The sequence below is a fragment of the Propithecus coquereli genome, unplaced genomic scaffold (assembly GCF_000956105.1).
Source record: "Propithecus coquereli isolate 6110/MARCELLA unplaced genomic scaffold, Pcoq_1.0 Scaffold115, whole genome shotgun sequence".
In the NCBI taxonomy this organism is placed as follows: Eukaryota; Metazoa; Chordata; class Mammalia; order Primates; family Indriidae; genus Propithecus; species Propithecus coquereli.
In genome coordinates, this window is record NW_012135525.1 from 5,828,657 (window position 1) to 5,847,692 (window position 19,036).

Genomic DNA, 19,036 nt, shown 5'->3' on the forward strand with positions numbered 1-19,036 from the left:
ATCCTAAGTTGTCAGAGGAGGAACACTTGTAGAGATCATAACTCTGCCATAAAGCCTCATTACTGCTGACCTTATTTATTTGGAATTTGGCATAAAAACTTTAAACAGTCTTTACCCACATTTACCTTTGCCAATCTAAAAAGCAAGAGATAAACAAATCAAGAACAAAAAGAAGATTGTGTGAAAAGTATTTACCTTACTTAAGAGAAAAAACTCATTTAGCATTGTGGAGCTCACAGCATAATCATACCAATGTGATAAATTCTTATTACAAATCACTTTTATCTATCTGTTAAGGCAGGCCTGGCAGGATTTCTATTTGGCAAAACAATCAAACTTGTTCAAAATGCTCTCTGTACTTGAATGGTGCTGCATTTATTTAAAAATAGGCTGTGATTCAGAACAGCATATGCAAAATTTTAATGAGTGCCTGAAATTATTCTGTTAGTAAAGTTGTATAGCATTAAACACCTTAATCCTCATATGCTGGTTTCACAGGCATGAACCTCAAATTTTTCTATGTAAAGCAGACTGTTCTAGTATTCTGACTCCCAAGAGTTGGAAAACAGTTTGATTTTTCTTCCATGCAAAATAAGTTTATGGTATACAGAAGAAATAACAAGCATTGCTTTTTCTTAATCATGATCCCCATGAAGACAATCCTACAGTCACCTATTTAAATGTCTATTATACTGAACCTTAAATTCTTAGTTTTTTCTGGCTCTAATGATGATTCAACTTTCTAATAATTTCAAATACTCTACGGATTTTTTAAAAAGTCTATAATGCCTCAGTTTATATCACAAAACATGTACTTCCCTAAAATGCTCTGCATAAATGAAAATATCTCTACTACTTTTCCCCCAAATATACTCTATGTAGAATATGGTTAAAAGGGGAATAGAAGGGGAGTGAGATGGAAGTGAGAAGGTGGGAAAGAGAGGAGGAAGGGGAAAGAGAGAGGAGAATCACTAAATGGTCTTTTACCCGAGCTTATATGTAGCCAGGCACAGGACAATGAGGTTATCATCACTATGTTAATTGGCTGCAAAGACAACAGAAATGTTAAATTAATGCACCCATAAAAGTGTAGTTCTGTGTATGCCACAAGGGACATTACCTAGGAGTGACCATTGAAGGACCCTGCCTGTTTTTCCATAGTGGTCATCATCCATTGCCTTCAGAACACACCATATTCTCAGTAAGTCATGACATTTCCATGTCAGATGGGGAGATGTGTGTTTCCCAAACTCAGTGTGACCATTAAAACAACCAGTGGAACTTGTTAAATACATGGAGATCCCAGTCCCATCCTTAGAACTATTGAGCCAGAATTTCTACAGAAGAATCTGAATTTTCAAACTGATGGCAAATTCAGGCTGTTGGCTGTCTGCCTTTCTGCCAGGCAGCTTCCTACCAGCATTCAACCAAGGGAGCCAGACAACCACTCACACAGATGCTCTGATAAAGGATTAATGACTTAAAAAAAAAAATCTGGACAGAGCTACTGGAGGCTAATTGAGAAACACAGGACTAAATTCCAATAGGGTAAAGAAAGGAGCAGACTGTGATAACAGTGGCCATGAAAAATGTTTGTCTAGGATCAAATATTTAGCCTATATGTGTTTTAAAAGCTAGAAAGTGAAATATAACACAAACCCATGGCAGTCTGGGGATTATCTATATATTCCAAACTTTCACATCACCATGGGATTTAGAATTTAATAATCATCCAAAACATGCCAGGGATCCCTAAATACATTCATATTCTTTAGTCTCTTTAATAATAATCGTCTGAAATGAAGAAGGGTTAAAGTAAAGACTGACAATTCTCTCCTCTGCAACGGGCTCCGGGGCAGGGAGGAATTGCCACATCAGATGAAAGAGCAAATAATTACCTTCTAAAATTCCTCCTGCCATTTTTATTTTACTTTTATTAAATACAAATTATAATCAAACAAACTTCATCTCTGAATTGAACCGTTTTAAAAATAATATAAGTATATACATACCAGGGATGTTAGCCAAGAACTAATTCAGCAGCTGTGTGTTTAATAAGAACAACTCAAGTAAATTCTGAACAGTAAATTCTGAGGCACACTTTTGATTCTCTCTCTCTTCCTCATTCTCTTCTGGTGCATTCTACTCATCATACAATACTGTGTACGTTCACAGCACTTCATAAATAATAAAAATTAAAATGAGGACTGTAGACTCAGGCCTGACGGAATCAATTCTTAGGCACAATTCCAAAGATTAACTTTAACCATGTGGAAATTATGCCAAATGTCCTCAAATGTATTGTTGAAATATTCTTACTTCCAAAGCAAAATGAATAATCAAAACGTGCAATATAGTTGGCCATTCTGAATGGGTTAAGTGTGTCAATGATGGAAAACCAATCTATTCACTTTCATATTTTCTAAAATCTCTAAAGTTGTAACCAGATTTTTGAATAACAAATTAATCAATTCTCAGTTTCTCATGATAAATGGGGGAAAAACTGTCACATGGATACTGCAAGAGAATAAGCCATCCAAAATTATCTGGAATTGTTTTAATATTTATGTTTCCCTGGGGGGTTTTCTTTGGAGACTGATTAAATTACATCTTTATTAGGCTAGTAATGAAGTTCATTTCATTCTTTACGTAAAAATACCTTTCCAAAGGGAAAGAGGATCCAGTTTATGTTAAATTTCCAATTTACCCAAGTAGTTGGCCAGGGATTTTTAAATGGCTGCAAACAAATAGGCAGATAACCCTCTAATAGAAGCTTCTTCTTCTGCATGATGAGTATAAAACATCCCAACATACCACAAAAATTACTGATGATTAATTAAGAACATATTCTATATCACTTGGCAAATGTGAAGTTTATACAAAGATACAGAATTACACTTGGAAATTCACCGTGTCTTATTATTGTTTGCACTTAAGTTCCCAATTCCTTGCTACTGTGATCACGAATATTAAGGTAACAAGACTGGAATTTCTGTAGGAATGCCAGCCAATCAAAGTCCAGTTAACAACACTCAAAAAATAACTGTAAAATAATTTATATCCCACATGATGAGTAACTAATACAACAAGATTAAAAGAAGGCAATTTGGACTGAAAGAAGAGAGGCAATTGAGAAATGATATGTAGTATTATCATTTAGCAATAAAAGTCATAGAGAAAAAGAGCAGCAAATACGAAACTGAACAGCAAGAACCAAAAAGCCAGACATGACAAATAATGCTCAGCTTGCAATTATTTTGAATTGTTTGATGGTATTTGTCATTATCCTCTGATGACTACATGCATCTGCACTCAGTGAAATATACACAACAAAGTTTGTTGAGACTAAGGTCACACTTTAAAAAGAAAAAACTATCCATAAAAATATACAGTGGCAGGCCACATTTGAAAATACTATGTAATGTTGGAAAAACACTAAGGGGGTCTATACTTCCATTTCCAACCATCCATGCATTGGGTAGTAATTGGGTAGCAAAGACAGAAAAGCCCAGACAAGGGAAATACTCAGCCTGAAAGAGGAATCTAGTGGGTCCTTGCTGTCCGATAGATGAAGAGAAGAAGAAAGCTCTCGAGAAAGGAAATCTAAGGTTCAAACCACATTGGGGGTGGGAGGAAGCAGCTATTAAATCTGTGTGGTACATAAAAAAGAACTCTGAAGTGCAAACAATGGGAATTTATGTGTTGAAAACGCATTCTTACACGGGGAGAGTGACCACGACTCATGGATATCGACCAAATGGGCATCCTACAAATTATAGGTTGCTATGATATCTTTTATAATAATATTTCTACTATACTATTCATACTTAAAAATATTTTTCTGTTGTTGGGTAAAAAAAATTGTATACTGTTTTTAATTATGATAATCTTCTTGAAACACTGCCATTTAAAAAATATTTTGGGACAAAAGGGATAAGAATAAAGGTTGGCTTTTTTCTCCCACAAACGTGCAGTAATTCTTTAACCTCAGTTATCAAAACCACCAATTTCTCTCTCTCACACAATTTACCTTTCTTGGATTTGGCTCCGATCTTCAATTTTGATGGCCAAGCAATCTGCGTATTTGTTTCTTCCATGATCTGTAACAAAAATTGAGAAAAATATTGACTCAATTAAGAATTGTATTTACAGATAAGGTTTTTCATACACAAAGAAGCTTATTTTCAAGTTTCTAGCTTGGTGTTGACACAAAATGATCTCATTGTAAAACTATGCAAAAAAAAAAAAAAACCTTGGGGGAAAAAAAGAGACGTTTTTAAAAGCCTTTAATCTATTAGAATTATTCAAGTATATTTTGTTACTCCCAGTGTTCCTCTCCACAATGCTGTAGAATCTTAACATAGAGACAAGAGACCAAAAAGTACATGAACAAGTAATTAACCCAACCTGATGCCAGAACTGTCAGAGATGCTTGCACTGAATAAAATTCCCCAAGACAATTGCCAATGGATTGCAACACACCAAACTTGATTCTTGTAATATAAAACTGCACGAGTTAGGCCATACTAAATGAGAAGGGCTTTTTCCCCCCTGGGAAAAAAATAAGTTGCTTTGGGCACATTTGTATTTCATTAAAACTGATGAAAAGCCTCTAAACACGACATCGTGTCGTAAGGCTGCCTTCCCCGTCACCCTCTGCATCGTCCAGAATGGCATTTTTGCCCCAGTTCTTCCCCTTTTCACATGCAGCTAACACCAGCCAGGAGATCTTGAGACCCAAATGAGCCGAAGCACAAGACCAAGTGAGGGAAGCAAGGACTGCAACGGAAGTGGGCACTAGAGAAGAGTAAGTACTCCCAAATACACATCCTTTGTTTCTCGTTGATTTTATCATGTGAATTATACTAGATTAATGTTTACTACTGTAACATGAATACAGAATTAACCAAACTAATAGAGCAAACAACTAAACAACTTAATAGGCAAACAACAGCAACTACCATTCATTCATTTAATCACTTGAATTAGAGGAGGATAATATTTATCTTTAATAAGGATTTAGAGTTAACTAAATAAATTAATGGTGAAGACAACTGAACACATTAACAGTGCCATTAATGACAAGTGCCTTTCTCCTCTGCATGGGCTAGGTACTGGCACAAGGACAAATGGTTCACATGCATCATACTTCATTGAACCCCCTTTGTCACAGCATAAAGGGCTTTCACCAGATGTTTCAGACTGGCAGCCCACAGACGCATTTTGTCTATTCATCATAAGGATTTTTCAAGCTTGAGCCAACATTTTTAAATCTGGGAATTTCACATAAAAATTCAGATTTCTGGTTCTCTGGAAAACTTGGCAGATTTAGCACATGGAAGCCACATTCCCACATGGCAACATTTGGCTTGTACCAAGGTGCAGCTGCCCCCTTGAGTCAGGGCCAGCAAGCTCTGGCTGCTCCCAGTCCCTACTGTGTCTTTGACTCTGAGGTCAAAGGACACTTGCCATCATAATCATCGTGTTTGTGCTGCCTACTTTCCACTTATCGTGACATTTGATGTTCTACTTAGAGAAATATCCTCTACACTCATGTCTCTATAAGAAATTAAGCAACAAAATTAAGGCCACACTGTCTTCACTAAGTCAAGGTACTGGTCTGGCCCCAAAGGCAGGTGAGCTTGTGACTTCAACCCTACAGGACCCAGCCCCTGCCTCCTCTCCTCTCATGCCTGTCCTTGTTAACATGTTTAGTTGTTTGCACCGTTAGTTTAATTAGTTAATTCCAAACCCAGGTTAAAAAATAAAAAATAAAATACTATCCTTCTCAACTCCCTCTGTACCAGCCACCATGCTGGCCACCCCAAAAACACACCCAAAAAGCATCCCCTTTCAGGTCCCTTGCGTTCTCTGCTCTCTTCCGCAGACCTTCCTGTCCCAGCCCCTCATGCTCAGACTTTAGCCGCCACCTCGTCCAAGTCGCAGTCCCTTTCCACTCTCACACCACCCCAGCCACAATTATTCTTCCCACCTCACTGCCTTTATTTCCCTCCTAATCCTTAGCACAATCAGAAATCCTCCTCTTTTCTGTGTTTCCTTGTTTATATTCTGTCTTCAGAAAATAGACAGCTCTCTTCCCTGCACACAGCAAGCCCTGGATATAACAAGATTCAGAATTTTCCTCTAAGTTGGTTAAGATTCCTTAAGAGATAAAATAGAAAAATAAGATCTTACTATAATACTGTTGGGTAGGGAGGTGGTAAAGAAATAATCTGCATGCTTTTCTTTTTCTGAATTGAATAATTTGGCCATTTAATCCAGTAAATGATGTCAGGTGCCATAGTATGATACTATAATAGCGAAGCACCCCTGTTAATATATGGGTAGAAGAAATAGCTTTCTGAAATCTCAATCATTAGCAGAATTTCCCAGAGATCACCCTGCATATGATCTTCTTTTATTAAACACCAATAGGTGCTCCATGATAGGAAATAATATGCCAGAGAAAATAGCCTAAGACCAGTAGGTAACAACCATCACACTGGAATGTCTACTTCACACCTACTCCCTCCAACCCCCACGACAACCCCACGTCTCTGTTGTGCAGAGAAGTGGTGGCTCATGAGGACTCACTCTCAACCTACCCACATCGACACTGTCTGTAATGGGAACAGAGGTGACCTAGTATCCCTAACTCTAATAAAACCAGAGTTCTGTTTACTATACCACATGATCTCTAAAGTTCTGAGTCCCAGGAAATGCCAAACCTTTTAGAGAAAACTAATTACTAGAAATTAGAATTTAGCATCTGAAGCTGACCTTTCCTATGTAACTAGAAAAGAAGTGACTCCCTTGAGCACCATTTGTGGCCAGCCAACGCCAGCTGCCCAGGTCATTCATGAGGCTGCCAGCCCCATACAGAGCTCTGGATGGATGCCTTCACAGACACGCTTTATTTGTTCATCATTGTGTGTAAGCTGGCCATTAAGAGCAGGTACACTGGAGTTAAGTACCAGCTCTGACCCTTCTAGCTGTGTTGTGCTGAGCAAATTACTGAACTTCTATCAATATCGCTTTCCTCCTCTGTAAAATTAATTATATCTACTCTCGAAATTGTTGTGAGGACTTAATGAGAAAACACATGGGAAAACCCCAAGCACAGAGCATGGCACATAATGCTTGATAATATTAGCCCTCGTATTTTCTACAATATTGATTACTTTCAGTCAGGCAGGCATTGTCCTACACACTAGCAATACAAGAGCAAGCAACATGGTGCCTATCCCCCAGGAGCTCAGGGCCTAACAAGGGAGAAGGCGAGTAACCCAGGTTAATCACCACCATGGAACTGTGTGCCAAGTTCCAGAGTGGGGCAGGGCAATGTGAGATCATATAGAGGGGATCCTAACCTGGTCATGGGCAGTCAAGGAAAGTTACCCTCAAGGAAATGCTTACAAATGTTTATACATGACCTTAGGGAGGAGAACAAGCTGGGTAGCCAAAGAAAAGGTGAAGAAAGCATTCCAGGCAGAAGAGGAGGGCACATGGAAGGGTCTAGAAGGAAGAAAGGGAGCAGGTACCATAGAGGGACTGAGGGTGATTCAGCATGGCTGAGGGCCTTCAAGGTTTTGCCTCATGCATCCAGGACAGGGAATACATTTCATACCTCCACTGCCCTAGGGCTGTGCATACAAACATGCTCCAGACAGACTTGAAGACATGACACAAACTGAAGTCAGCAGTCCCCAACCTTTTTGGCACCAGTTTCATGGAAGAGAATTTTTCGACGGGGTGGGGGCCTGGGGGTGGGGGTGGGAGGGAGGTGGAGGCGGAGCTCAGGCTGTGATCACTGCTCACCTCCTGCTGTGTGCTCTGGGGGTGAGGGGGGCGGTGCACCTCCCCAGTGTTCCTAAGTTTCATGGAAGGCTCAGTCCCTAACAAGCCACATACCAACAGACCGGTACCAGTACATGGCCTGGGAGCGGGGACCACAGGAAGCCACCAAGTACCTGTGTTTGGCTGACATTACAAATACACTCTGGCCGGATGAATGATTACACATGATAAGGGGCCATACTTACTTCACTTTCAGGAAGTCAAAATCCCTCTTAGGAAGTTATCACTGAACCTTTCGCAACCATCATCTACAATGACGCCACATTGGTTGCTACGGCTTTGACACTGCACACTATTAATGTGCTTTAGCAGCAGGGTGAGGCATTCCATGACCAGGAGGGGGAAGCGGAGTTCTCCGCAGGGGGTGGTGTGGGTGGAGGTTGGCCCAGGAACTCCAGGACTGGAGCTAGGCTACTGTAGCTGGGGGCTGACGAGCATGCCCCGGGAAGGCACAGGGGTGGGGGCAAGGAGTAGAAAGGCAGGAATTATGGCAGTAAGCAAGGCAGAGGTTCTGTATCACAAGCTATGCGAAAAAGCGTCCTAAATGTTCATCAAGGCAGGTAAATAGGGGAACCGGAAAAGGTGAGTTCAGGAAAATGTGGCTGAAATCAAAGAAGCCACAAAAAACTCTGAGAAGAAAAATGATGATCTTCTGTTTCAGAAAAAAAAAAAAAAAATTCTAAAATGAGTTCCAGCTAGTTGTTTTTTGTTTTTTTAAAAAAAAAAATCTTATGATCCTTGTTTGCACCTTCACAAAACCAAAGCTCCAAGAATAAACTATTGATTTTCAATCATTTTCTACAAACACTAAAGTGACATTTTTAAAAACATCATGGAGCTAGGGACACGTTTTATAGATCCTACAATGGACGGAGACATTGACACTTTTTCAGGAGGATATCATACATTTCTCACAATCCAATTAATTCCCCAAAAACCTGATAAGGAAATCATTTCCCAGAATCCCATCACATGCCTTAATTCTGAAGTAAGTCAATATGTTATCCAAGATGTTTAGTTTGCCTTCAAGGAATAACTTGAGGCCGGGTGCGGTGGCTCACGCCTGTAATCCTAGCACTCTGGGAGGCCGACGCGGGCAGATCATTTGAGCTCAGGAGTTCAAGACCAGCCTGAGCAAGAGCGAGACCCCGTCTTTACTAAAAATAGAAAGAAATTGGCTGGAAAACTAAAAATATACAGAAAAAATTAGCCGGGCATGGTGGCGCATGCCTGTAGTCCCAGCTACCCGGGAGGCTGAGGCAGGAGGATTGCTTGAGCCCAGGAGTTTGAGGTTGCTGTGAGCTAGGCTGATGCCACGGCACTCTAGCCTTGGTAACAGAGTGAGACTCTGTCTCAAAAAAAAAAAAAAAAAAGGAATAACTTGATTAAGTGGCTAATTCTGACTACCTCCCCTACCCAAAATAACACGTTGATACCCCTTGGTGTTTGAAATTTGACCTGAAAGTTGGGAAACATGTTTAAAATGATTAGCACTTCCTTACAGAAATAAAACTATAAATATCACGGTGTCAGTTAAACTAAGGAATGCCAAAAAAGCCACAAAGCCACAAAACCTTTCAGAAGAAAATGACTATCTTCTGAGGAAAAAAAAAATCCTAAAGTGAATTCCAGCTTTTCAAAAAGTCTTATTATTGTCCCTGTTTCCACCTTCATGAAATCAAAACAAAGCTCTAAGAACAACTGATTTGAATAATTTTCTACAAATATTAAATCACACCTTAAGAATTTTAAAGATTTTTGTTCTAATTCATAATTCCAGCTGCTATATGTTTCTTCTATTTCAAGTAAGTCAGTTTCAACTTCTGGACATCTCCATTGACAAAAATCTTTTGTCAATTCTACCAATCTCTGCTAGGTTTTTAAATATGCTCTCTTATAATAGACTGCAATCCTATATGTCATGAGAAAAGGGAAGATTTTAGAGGAGTCCATATAAAAATATAACCATCTGAATAAATAACTCTTTTAAATTTCTGTTGTTAAAAAAAAAAATTTCTGTTGTTAGACTTACTGTGCTCATTCTTACAGGGGATTAATAACTGAAATGTAACCTCATTCTAATGCTAATATCAGATTTGATGAATAATATTTATAGGAACAAAAGGATTTGCACTAAGAAATCAATTTTAAAATATATGAAGCAGTTAAAATTAAGATTATTCATATAAGAATATATATGTTTATAGTTCATCTATAAAGTTATTTTTTAATCGTGAAAAACCTGATGAAGATAGCATGCTATGGATATGTAACAGCTTTGGTAGCTAAATAGTCATCTTAACTTTCTACTCATATTTAAATTTCATAAACAGGGAGTGATGTTCCCTGATTCAACACTAATAGCACTACTTTTTCCATATTAAGAAGGTACCTAAAAAACATGAAACTGTATGTTCCTGTTTTGGTTTTAGTTTCTGTGGGGCATGCAGGGAAGGGAGAGTAATGTTTACAGAAGCTTGAATTTGAAAATTTTTTTTAATTAGAAGAAAGTCTGTCAGCTATTGAAAAAAATTTAGAGATATACGCTAAATCATTTAAATAAGTTCACTGTCCTAAAAATAAATTGCTAAAGAACAGTAAAACCTAATCAAATTCTACAAGTAGTTTCATCCATGATAAAAAATAATTTCCATTTATATTTCTTCAACGCTCAAGTCGTAATAGATTTATTTCATCTCCAACAAATTCCAGATTAGTGTACCATGTGGAAAGAGAACATATCTACCAATGTTCACTAAACTATACATTTTTCAGGTTTGCAGCAATTACAAGATAATATCTTACAGATGAAGAAAACCTTTGCCAAACCAGCAACATTCTAACATGCTTATTTCACCAAATTCTTCAATCCAGACGTAAAGTTAAAAAAATTCACAGGTAAATTAATCAGCATCTCAGATCAACCCAAGACAATATTTACACTGACTTTACTTGAAATATTTATTCTTGGACCTGGAAAATAACGCTGAACTCTCTAACTGAACATTTAAAGTCATCATTTAAAATGGCTACCAGCTGGGAGCCATCTGCAGCCTGTTTCTAACTCATTTGTGCTGTTTCCCTTATATCAATAGAGAACTAAGGTCTATCGTCATGGAGGAGGCTGGTTAAAGTTACTTCAGGTACTAATAATGGATTGAGAGTCAATGTGCTGCATTTCACCATGAAGGGAGCTAAGTGAGAAAAGAGCCAACTATGTGGAGATGGGAAAGTAGTGAACTTCTCACACAAGGGGGCGTCGAAAAGCTGAGGATGTTTGTTTTGCTGAGACATTAGAGGGTTCTGTTATATTTCATTGTAATCCAAGAAAGGCCTCCCAATGATTCAGCTGTTCATCATCATCACAGCCATTCCTCACATTCACCTAATACTCATACACGTTTCCCATTTATGCCGCCCAATAATCTTGTCAATCAGATCCGTGAAACCTATCGTACAGCTGAGGAAATTAGGATTCAAAGGGGCTGAGTGGCAGAGAGAGATGTGCAAAGTCCAGCTAGAGTCTAGGTCACATGACTCCTTGTTGGCAGTGGGGGACTCTTTCTACCTCACCTAGCTTATGAGGGAAGTGGCAGACACCACATCCTTACCAGAAGGCCACTCAGAAAGCTCCAACTCCCAGAACTCTGCTACGAATGCTGACGTAGTATAGCAGCAGCAGAGTGGCTACCTTCAACACTTCCTGCTTTACTAATGTGGAAACGGCCAGAATGGCTCTCAAACTCAAGAAGAATCCCCACCTCCACTCCCAAACATACAGAAAATGTGGGAAGCATTTTGGTTGTCACAGTGACTAGGGCCTATAAGGGCATAAAGTGGCTGGAGTAACAGTTACTGAACTCCCAACAAAGGGCAGCACAAATCCACTCACAATGTCCATACAAACAGTCTCGCTTTACAGAGTTCCGATGTGCATGAATTTTAGTGCCCACGGCTTGGTTAGAAAACACCAATCCCTCAACAATGCCAGTTTACATTACATTACCACCACAGTATACAAACCGAGAGTTGTTGCATCAAACACAAATTTCACTGCCAGCTCTTCAGTCCATTAACCACAATGTAAACAACAGGTGCTCATCGGGACCAGCGCCCAGATGATCCACGCTACTCTTCTGAAGTCTTCTGGTGACTGCTCACTGCATGTCTGTTCCTCGGTTCTGCACAGGCAGCAAAGCAAGTAGCTGTGACGACTCCTTGACTCCCAGTGATACAACCAAGTGGCATTTTACAAAAAACAGGTAAATCGAAAGGGGACACTGGCCAACAAAAGTGAAAGTGCACCAAAGAAACAAACAGTGACGATACTGAAAATGAAGTTCAAATCAGAAGCCAATGAGAATCGAAGAAATAGCTTATTATGGGAATGTTGACACTGTTGGTGTTCAAGAGACTCCGGGTGTGCAGCCAGAGCAACTTAGTGCAGACACCTTTATTGACATGAACAAGGAAGCAGTTGTGACAGAAAAGATGGATCTCCCATAGGAAGTGATGCCGGCAACCATCTTCACATTAAAGAAACTCTGGGAGATATTTCACAACTTTGAAAGCACGCAGGATGAAAAGCTGGAAGCTGATCCAGACTCCTGAGTATGAGAACTCCCCAAGGCACAGAAAAGATGTTTGCTCCTTATTGTAAATTATACAACAATAAGAAAGCCAGCACTGTTCAAGCTATTCTTGACAAGCTGTTTTTACAAAGAAATAAAACATGTTAATTCTCAATGTTTCTAACATGTAAATACAGTGTGCTGAATAAATATTAGTTTTACCGTGTTTTCCATTTTCCTATACATTTATGACCTACAGTAAGAGAAATTTTTAATATTTTGACACAAATTCTTAAAGGATGAAGATCATTAAATTTTCCCATTGATTACTAGGAGTGTTTTGCACAGTTTCAGCTTTCACGGTCACTTTAATGTCCTCAGAGTGTCACACAAAGTGAGGACTACCTTTCAGGCTCCACTGAGAATTAGTGACAAGAGTTTCAAACTGGGCCACACTAGAGGCAAGCTTAGCTAATTAATTTAAGAGTTTGGAGAACCCCTATTTATCAGTCAAAAACCCAGTTTAAATGTGCCCTCCACAATGAAAACTCCTCTATTCTCCCAGTCAGAAGTCCCAGGTACAGTGGCTCACGCCTGTAATCCTAGCACTTCGGGAGGCAGAGGCGGGAGGATTGCTTGAGGCCGGAAGTTCAAGACTAGCCTGAGCAACATAGCTAAACCTGTCTCTACTAAAAAAAAAAAAAAAAAAAATTAGCCAGGCATGGTCACATACACCTGTAGTCCCAGCTACTCGGGAGGCTGAGGCAGGAGGATCACATGAGCCCAGGAGTCTGAGGTTGCAATGAGCTATGATGACGCCACTGCTCTCTAGCCAGCCCAGGGAACAGAGTGAGACCTTGTCTCAAAAACAAACAAAAAAAAAGAAGTCACCTGTTTCTCTCACCTCCCTATACTCAACATTATAGTGCTTATTTCTTTATGTCAATTTCGCCAATGAGTTGGGCTCCTGGCAGCCAACAACTGTAACTCATTCATTTTTAAACCTTAGGAATCTAGCACACAGAATCTCAATAAGTATCATTAAAGTAATTAAATGACCACTAACAGTGATGAAGGAGGTAACAAGAAGGCTGCGAGAGAGGCAACAGCTGCGTAAGACTTTCCAGTTGCAATAGCACATGGTCTGTCACAGGGTACAGCCAACATGAAGCTCAGAGAGCTCCATCTCCAAAGTCTCCTTTAGCTCGTTCAACAAGTAGTATTTCCGAAGTGTCTGCTTAGCAGAATAAATGAACTGAGTGAATAGTCATTAAAGGAAAGTAAGTTCTAAATTACTGACAGGATTAATTCTCCCAGGAGTTATTTGCATGATAATGGAGAAAGAAACCCTCCAACCAAAAGTCTGCGCCACAGAAAGCGGGAAGCCTCAGTTCAGCTGCTTCCATTCCAGACTCCTGCTGGCACAGGCCCAGCGCGGCCACATTCACCCATTTTAAAGGAGCAGCCAGAAATCTAGAAGTTTTGTGTTAAACATCCCGATTCCTAAATGTTACCATCTATTTCAGTTATGCAAAAAACACTTTGTGGGCCAAAGAAAACATGAGTCCCGATTTTTGACCTCTGCTCCAAACCAAGGAGAAATTTCATGGGGTGTGGGTGGGTTATTTGTGATGGCCTACAGCGTTAATGAAGAACAGGTTTTGAGGTTTCCCTGGGACATAAGGATCTGTGATTCAGAAGCCTATTTCATTTTCTAAGTATCACTTTGTTATAATTCTTCAGAAAGATTACCCAGATCTTCTATCTGATATCATGAGTAGCTATAAAGAGATTTATTAAACTTGAACTATCACAGTATAACTTGTACATAACTTGAATACAACAGTGCATAACTTGGACAAGATGAGTAAGTCTTAGGGATCTACTACACAATACAGTACCTACAGTTAACAACATTGTATTGTATATTTAATTTGCTAAGAGGGTAGATCTTAGGTTACGGGCTTTTATCAGGAAAAAAAATAATAATAAAGAGGGCAGGGAGAAACTTTTGGAGGTGATGAATAGGTTTACGGCATAGATTATGGTGATGGTTTCATGGATATATACTTATCTCCAAACTCATCAAGTTATATATAACAAATATGTACAATTTATTGTATGTCAATCATACAATAAAGTGGTTTTTTAAAAAACAAAAACAGTGTCTAACTTAGGGGAAAAAATGAAAAATAGTACTGATTAAACAAAATCAGTTATCAAACCTTGATTGTCATTTTCTAGCCTCCAATTTTTCATAAGCCTAGTTAGTCCAGTTCACTAGATTCACATGGCATGCTTTTATAAGGAATACATTTTACCACCCACTCACCTGCATCTTCTTAAAGCAAACAATCCTACTTACCTCAGTAAGCCCTGATGGCATGGATGCTGGTGAGCAGCAAGAGATTAACACAATAACTGAGATCTGTAATGGTGTCCCTGAGACATTAAAAAGAGAAACTTCTATGCAGGCTAGCATGGATAAGTAGGCAAGGAGAAAAGAATTAGGTTTGAGAAAGGTGCTTCCAGAATCACAGTAAATAATGAAAAGACGTGTGTACTTGTTGTGTTGCTGTAATGACTCCAAACGTCAGTGGATGAATACAACAAGAGTTTATTTCTCCCCCATGTTAAATGGCCTACATGGGTCAGCAAGAGGCTCAGCTCCATACAGTCACTCAGGGACCCAAGCTGACTGAGGCCCCTCCATTGTCCAGCTGTCCATCTGGAATCCATGACCTCCTCAGTCTCCCCATGAGAGAAAAACAGGGAGAATCCTGCATGGATCTTTTATTGCCTTGGCCTGGAAGAAACTATCACCTCCCTCACACCACTATCCATGATAAGACACATGGCTCTGCCAATTGAAAAAAGGCTGGGAAATGCAAGAAGAAATTAGAATTTGGTGGGTGTGACTGCCTCTGCCAGAAAGTTCTTAAAAGGCTTCACCATCGGTGAGCTAAAGAACCTATTCCAAAGTAAAACCTCCCCTGTTCCTTTCACAATCCAGACTCATAAATAAATGTAATCTTTTAAGCATGTTTCCACCTTGCTATCCCATCAGCTCCTTAGACATGTTCAAACTGAACTCAATCTTCCCCACACAACTAGACATTTACGTTGTCTACCCAGAATCCTGGAACCAACCCGCATATCTAAGAGTGATGCCACTCCCACTCCCGGGTATTGGTTTAAGAACAGATAAGTGATCCAATCTGGGCCAAAGACAAGTGAGAAAACATGTGATGGAAGCTTTCTGAGAACGAAGCTTTCTGGCTTTTATATAGGAGAGTTTCTGAGTAAGTTCTCTCTCTCACTAGGTGAAACAAAGACAGAGGTAGCCCTGTTGCTACAGGCTGCCTGCCACCCATGGCCATGAGGAGAACCAGCCATCAGGGTGGACAACAGAGCTGAAAGTCAGGAAACATCTGGATCCTCAATGACATTACAGAAAGATTCTTGATTTTTTTACATCAAGAAGTTTTTTTCTTTTTTAATGCATGTGTCTATTTTAGTTTGAAATATTTAATTATGCAATAAAGATGCAATATATTCAAAGTACACATGATGATTTGACATACGTTTCACGGTGTAATGGTTACCACAATCAAATTAACACACCCATCATCACCCATGCTGTACATTAGATCTCCAGAACTTAAAACTGAAAGTTTGTCCCCTTTGACCAACATTTCCCCATTTCCCCAGCTCCACAGCAACTGTGGTTCTACTCTCTGTTTCCATGAGCTCAACTTTTTTAGATTCCACATGTGAACGGTATCAGAAGGTATGTGTCTTTCTGTGCCTGGCTTATTTCACTTAGCATTGTGTCCTCCAAGTTCATCCATGTTGTTGCGAATGGCAGGATTCCTTCTCCTTTATGACTGATTAGTATTTCATTGTATGTGGCACACATGTCCACAGTTTCTGTATCCATTCATCTTGATCAACCATCCCGAAGCCTGCTGTACCTCTGCGCTTCTCAGTAATACAGGCCAACAGACGCTCATGTTGTTGAAGCCAGCCTGCTACTTGGAGCTAAAAGCATGCTATTGGATACACCTTCCAAATCGGGTCCTCCTTTTGACTCCCACGCTTTTCTCAGACCATCTCTGTTCAAACCTTAACCACTTCTTGCTCTCACAGCTTCCCCTCCACCCCTCTTCACCCCCTACTACAACTATATCCAATAAGTTGCACAGACCTAGTGATTCCCTCTCCAAACTGTGTCCAGAATCTACAACAATCTTCCATCCAAATAATTTCCACTCGTGACCACCTCCACGGAAGGTTTCATGCTTGCTGGTAGCACTTCCAGCTTCTTCCCCTCCAAGTCCATGCTTTGATATTTCCCTCCCTAATTAAAATGTCTCTCAGTGGTTATTTGTGGTCTCTTAGATAGGCACAACTTCCTCAGCCTAACACTTAAGACACAATCAGGCCACAACAGCCTCTTTGTCTTTACTTTCCTCAGGTCTCCTCGTTTTAACTGACACAACTATCCACTGTCCTATCCATGCTCAATCCTCTTTCCTCATTTTTGTTTGCTTTATTTAAACTGCTCCATTGTCCCATTGTCTCCTGCTGCTGAATTTCTACCTGTCCCCAAGACCAACCATAAAAGCAACTTCGAGATTCCCTCAATCAGATGTAATCTCTCTCTCCTCAGAGCTACTGTGCCATCTCTCTTATGCTAGTGATATTTTATTACTATTCCATTTGAACCAGTGCTTTCAGGGACCCAAGAGTGGAATCACTTCCCTTTCATAAGATCATGCATCTAATCAAAAGTCCCTGACTCAAATGTCTATAGGAGTCAGGCAAAGAACAGTTAGAAATGAATGAGCAGCAGTGTATGCTTTTAATGCAAATATACACTCCATAAGAGAAAAAATAGACACAGGAAAATTATTCATTTATCCAAAGAAATACACCCTCTCTCATTTTCTTGGCATTTATTACCCACTCTCCATTTTTATTTCCCCTTCACCTATACACATGGTACAAAAACTATGTATTTTACTTCACCCGCACCCCACAAAAAAAACAATAGTACAATGAAAAGAATAAATGCTAACTGACACTTGACCTCCGTTTCAGGGAAATACTAGGGAGTGGTAGAGAGTGCAACAAACAGAAAAGAGCCTGTCCTGTCCAGGGCTGCAAACGCTAGCTCCAGCGAGCATGTGCAAAAGCTGGCCCAGAGTAGTAGCCAGATGTCCAGATTTTTTCAGAGAAGCTACAAAACCAGATTGGTATGTAAAATCTCCTTAATTTCAAAATGTTGGTAGCCAGATAATTTATTTCAAAATCGATACTCAACATAATATGGCTTAAATTAAACATACTTGTATGCCAAATACAACCAACAAACTATTAGTATGTTTTGAGTGTTTACCTGAGATGGGTTAAAAGAAAAAGAAGAATGTGTTAATACCCAAAGTGAACAGATAGGGCTACAACCAGAATCAGAAAAGCTTGTGCCCCATGGTATTTTATAACAAGCTGAGTTTTGATCTTAGTGAAAAAGAACAGTCAGCTTTATAGGCCAGCACCTGATTCAGGGGCTAGAGTGTTTGGTGGGGAGGCCCAGGGGTAATGGCTGCTAGAAAACTGAGTCTGATTAAGCCTAACGCAAAGGTTATATGTAAATCCCCTTGCATGTGGTAGGAATTCAATAATACTTTCTGAATAAATGTTGGAAATGATTCCTTCCCAAAGCATGCCAGAGAAAGTGTTATTCTATTGAATCTGGTCAGCATGCTAGAAAGTATCTACTGCACTCTCCATGTGTGTTTCCACAAAAGTAATTTTAAATCTTCCCAATATAAGAAAAAATGCGGAGCCTATAAAAAGTTATGACTAACAGTCAAAGAATTCATGAATTTCAAAAATGAATTTAATTGATAATGAAAACTTCCAAAGAAGCTACTCTGGAGGCTTAAGTGCATTAATGATGTCACAAGGGAGAGCTGGAAAGACAAACACGCAGATGTCCTAAGATTTCATTCATCCGCAACAGTGCAGAATTCGAGTTGGCAACATTTCAGATGTCTCTGTGTGATTCTTATAGTAGAAGTTTCAAAACAACTTTTCCCTTGAGAATTTTTAACTTCTTAACATCTAAGGAGAATCCAATCAAAAACCACTAAACTACCCCCATGATATACTGAAATAAAAAAAAAAAAAACACTAAACTTTCTGAACCATGGTTTCAAGAAATTCAAATTCTCTCAATATACCCTCAATTTCTAAAACATGGTCACATAGGATAAAATGGCATATATTTTCATGGACTATGAAATGTAACTAGTTAGCAAGGTTTATTTTTATCATTATGTATTCATTTATAAAACAAGATATATGTGTGTGACACTATGTTCAACCCAGGGGAAAGGATGATGGCCAAGACAGCCTCGGCGCCCACTCTTGTGAGGCTCACAGTACAGTGAAGGAAACAAAGAACCAAACAACACTCACCAATGTATAACTACAAAGCTTAACAAGTCTCATGAAAAATTTACAAGGTACAATGACATCATCTAACAGAGTGACCCCAAATACTCTAATAATCAGGGATGACTACCCTGAAAAAGTGAGCTATA

At 39.3% G+C, this 19,036-nt stretch overlaps 1 protein-coding gene across 1 annotated transcript in view; it reads right to left on the reverse strand.

The window, feature by feature from the left end:
* BICC1 (BicC family RNA binding protein 1) overlaps nt 1-19,036 on the reverse strand; it is a 273,849-nt gene that overhangs the window by 119,908 nt on the left and 134,905 nt on the right. The window contains exon 3 of the mRNA XM_012657443.1: nt 4,031-4,100. Coding sequence (XP_012512897.1) covers nt 4,031-4,100 — 70 coding nt within the window. The remainder of the gene's footprint in view (nt 1-4,030; nt 4,101-19,036) is intronic.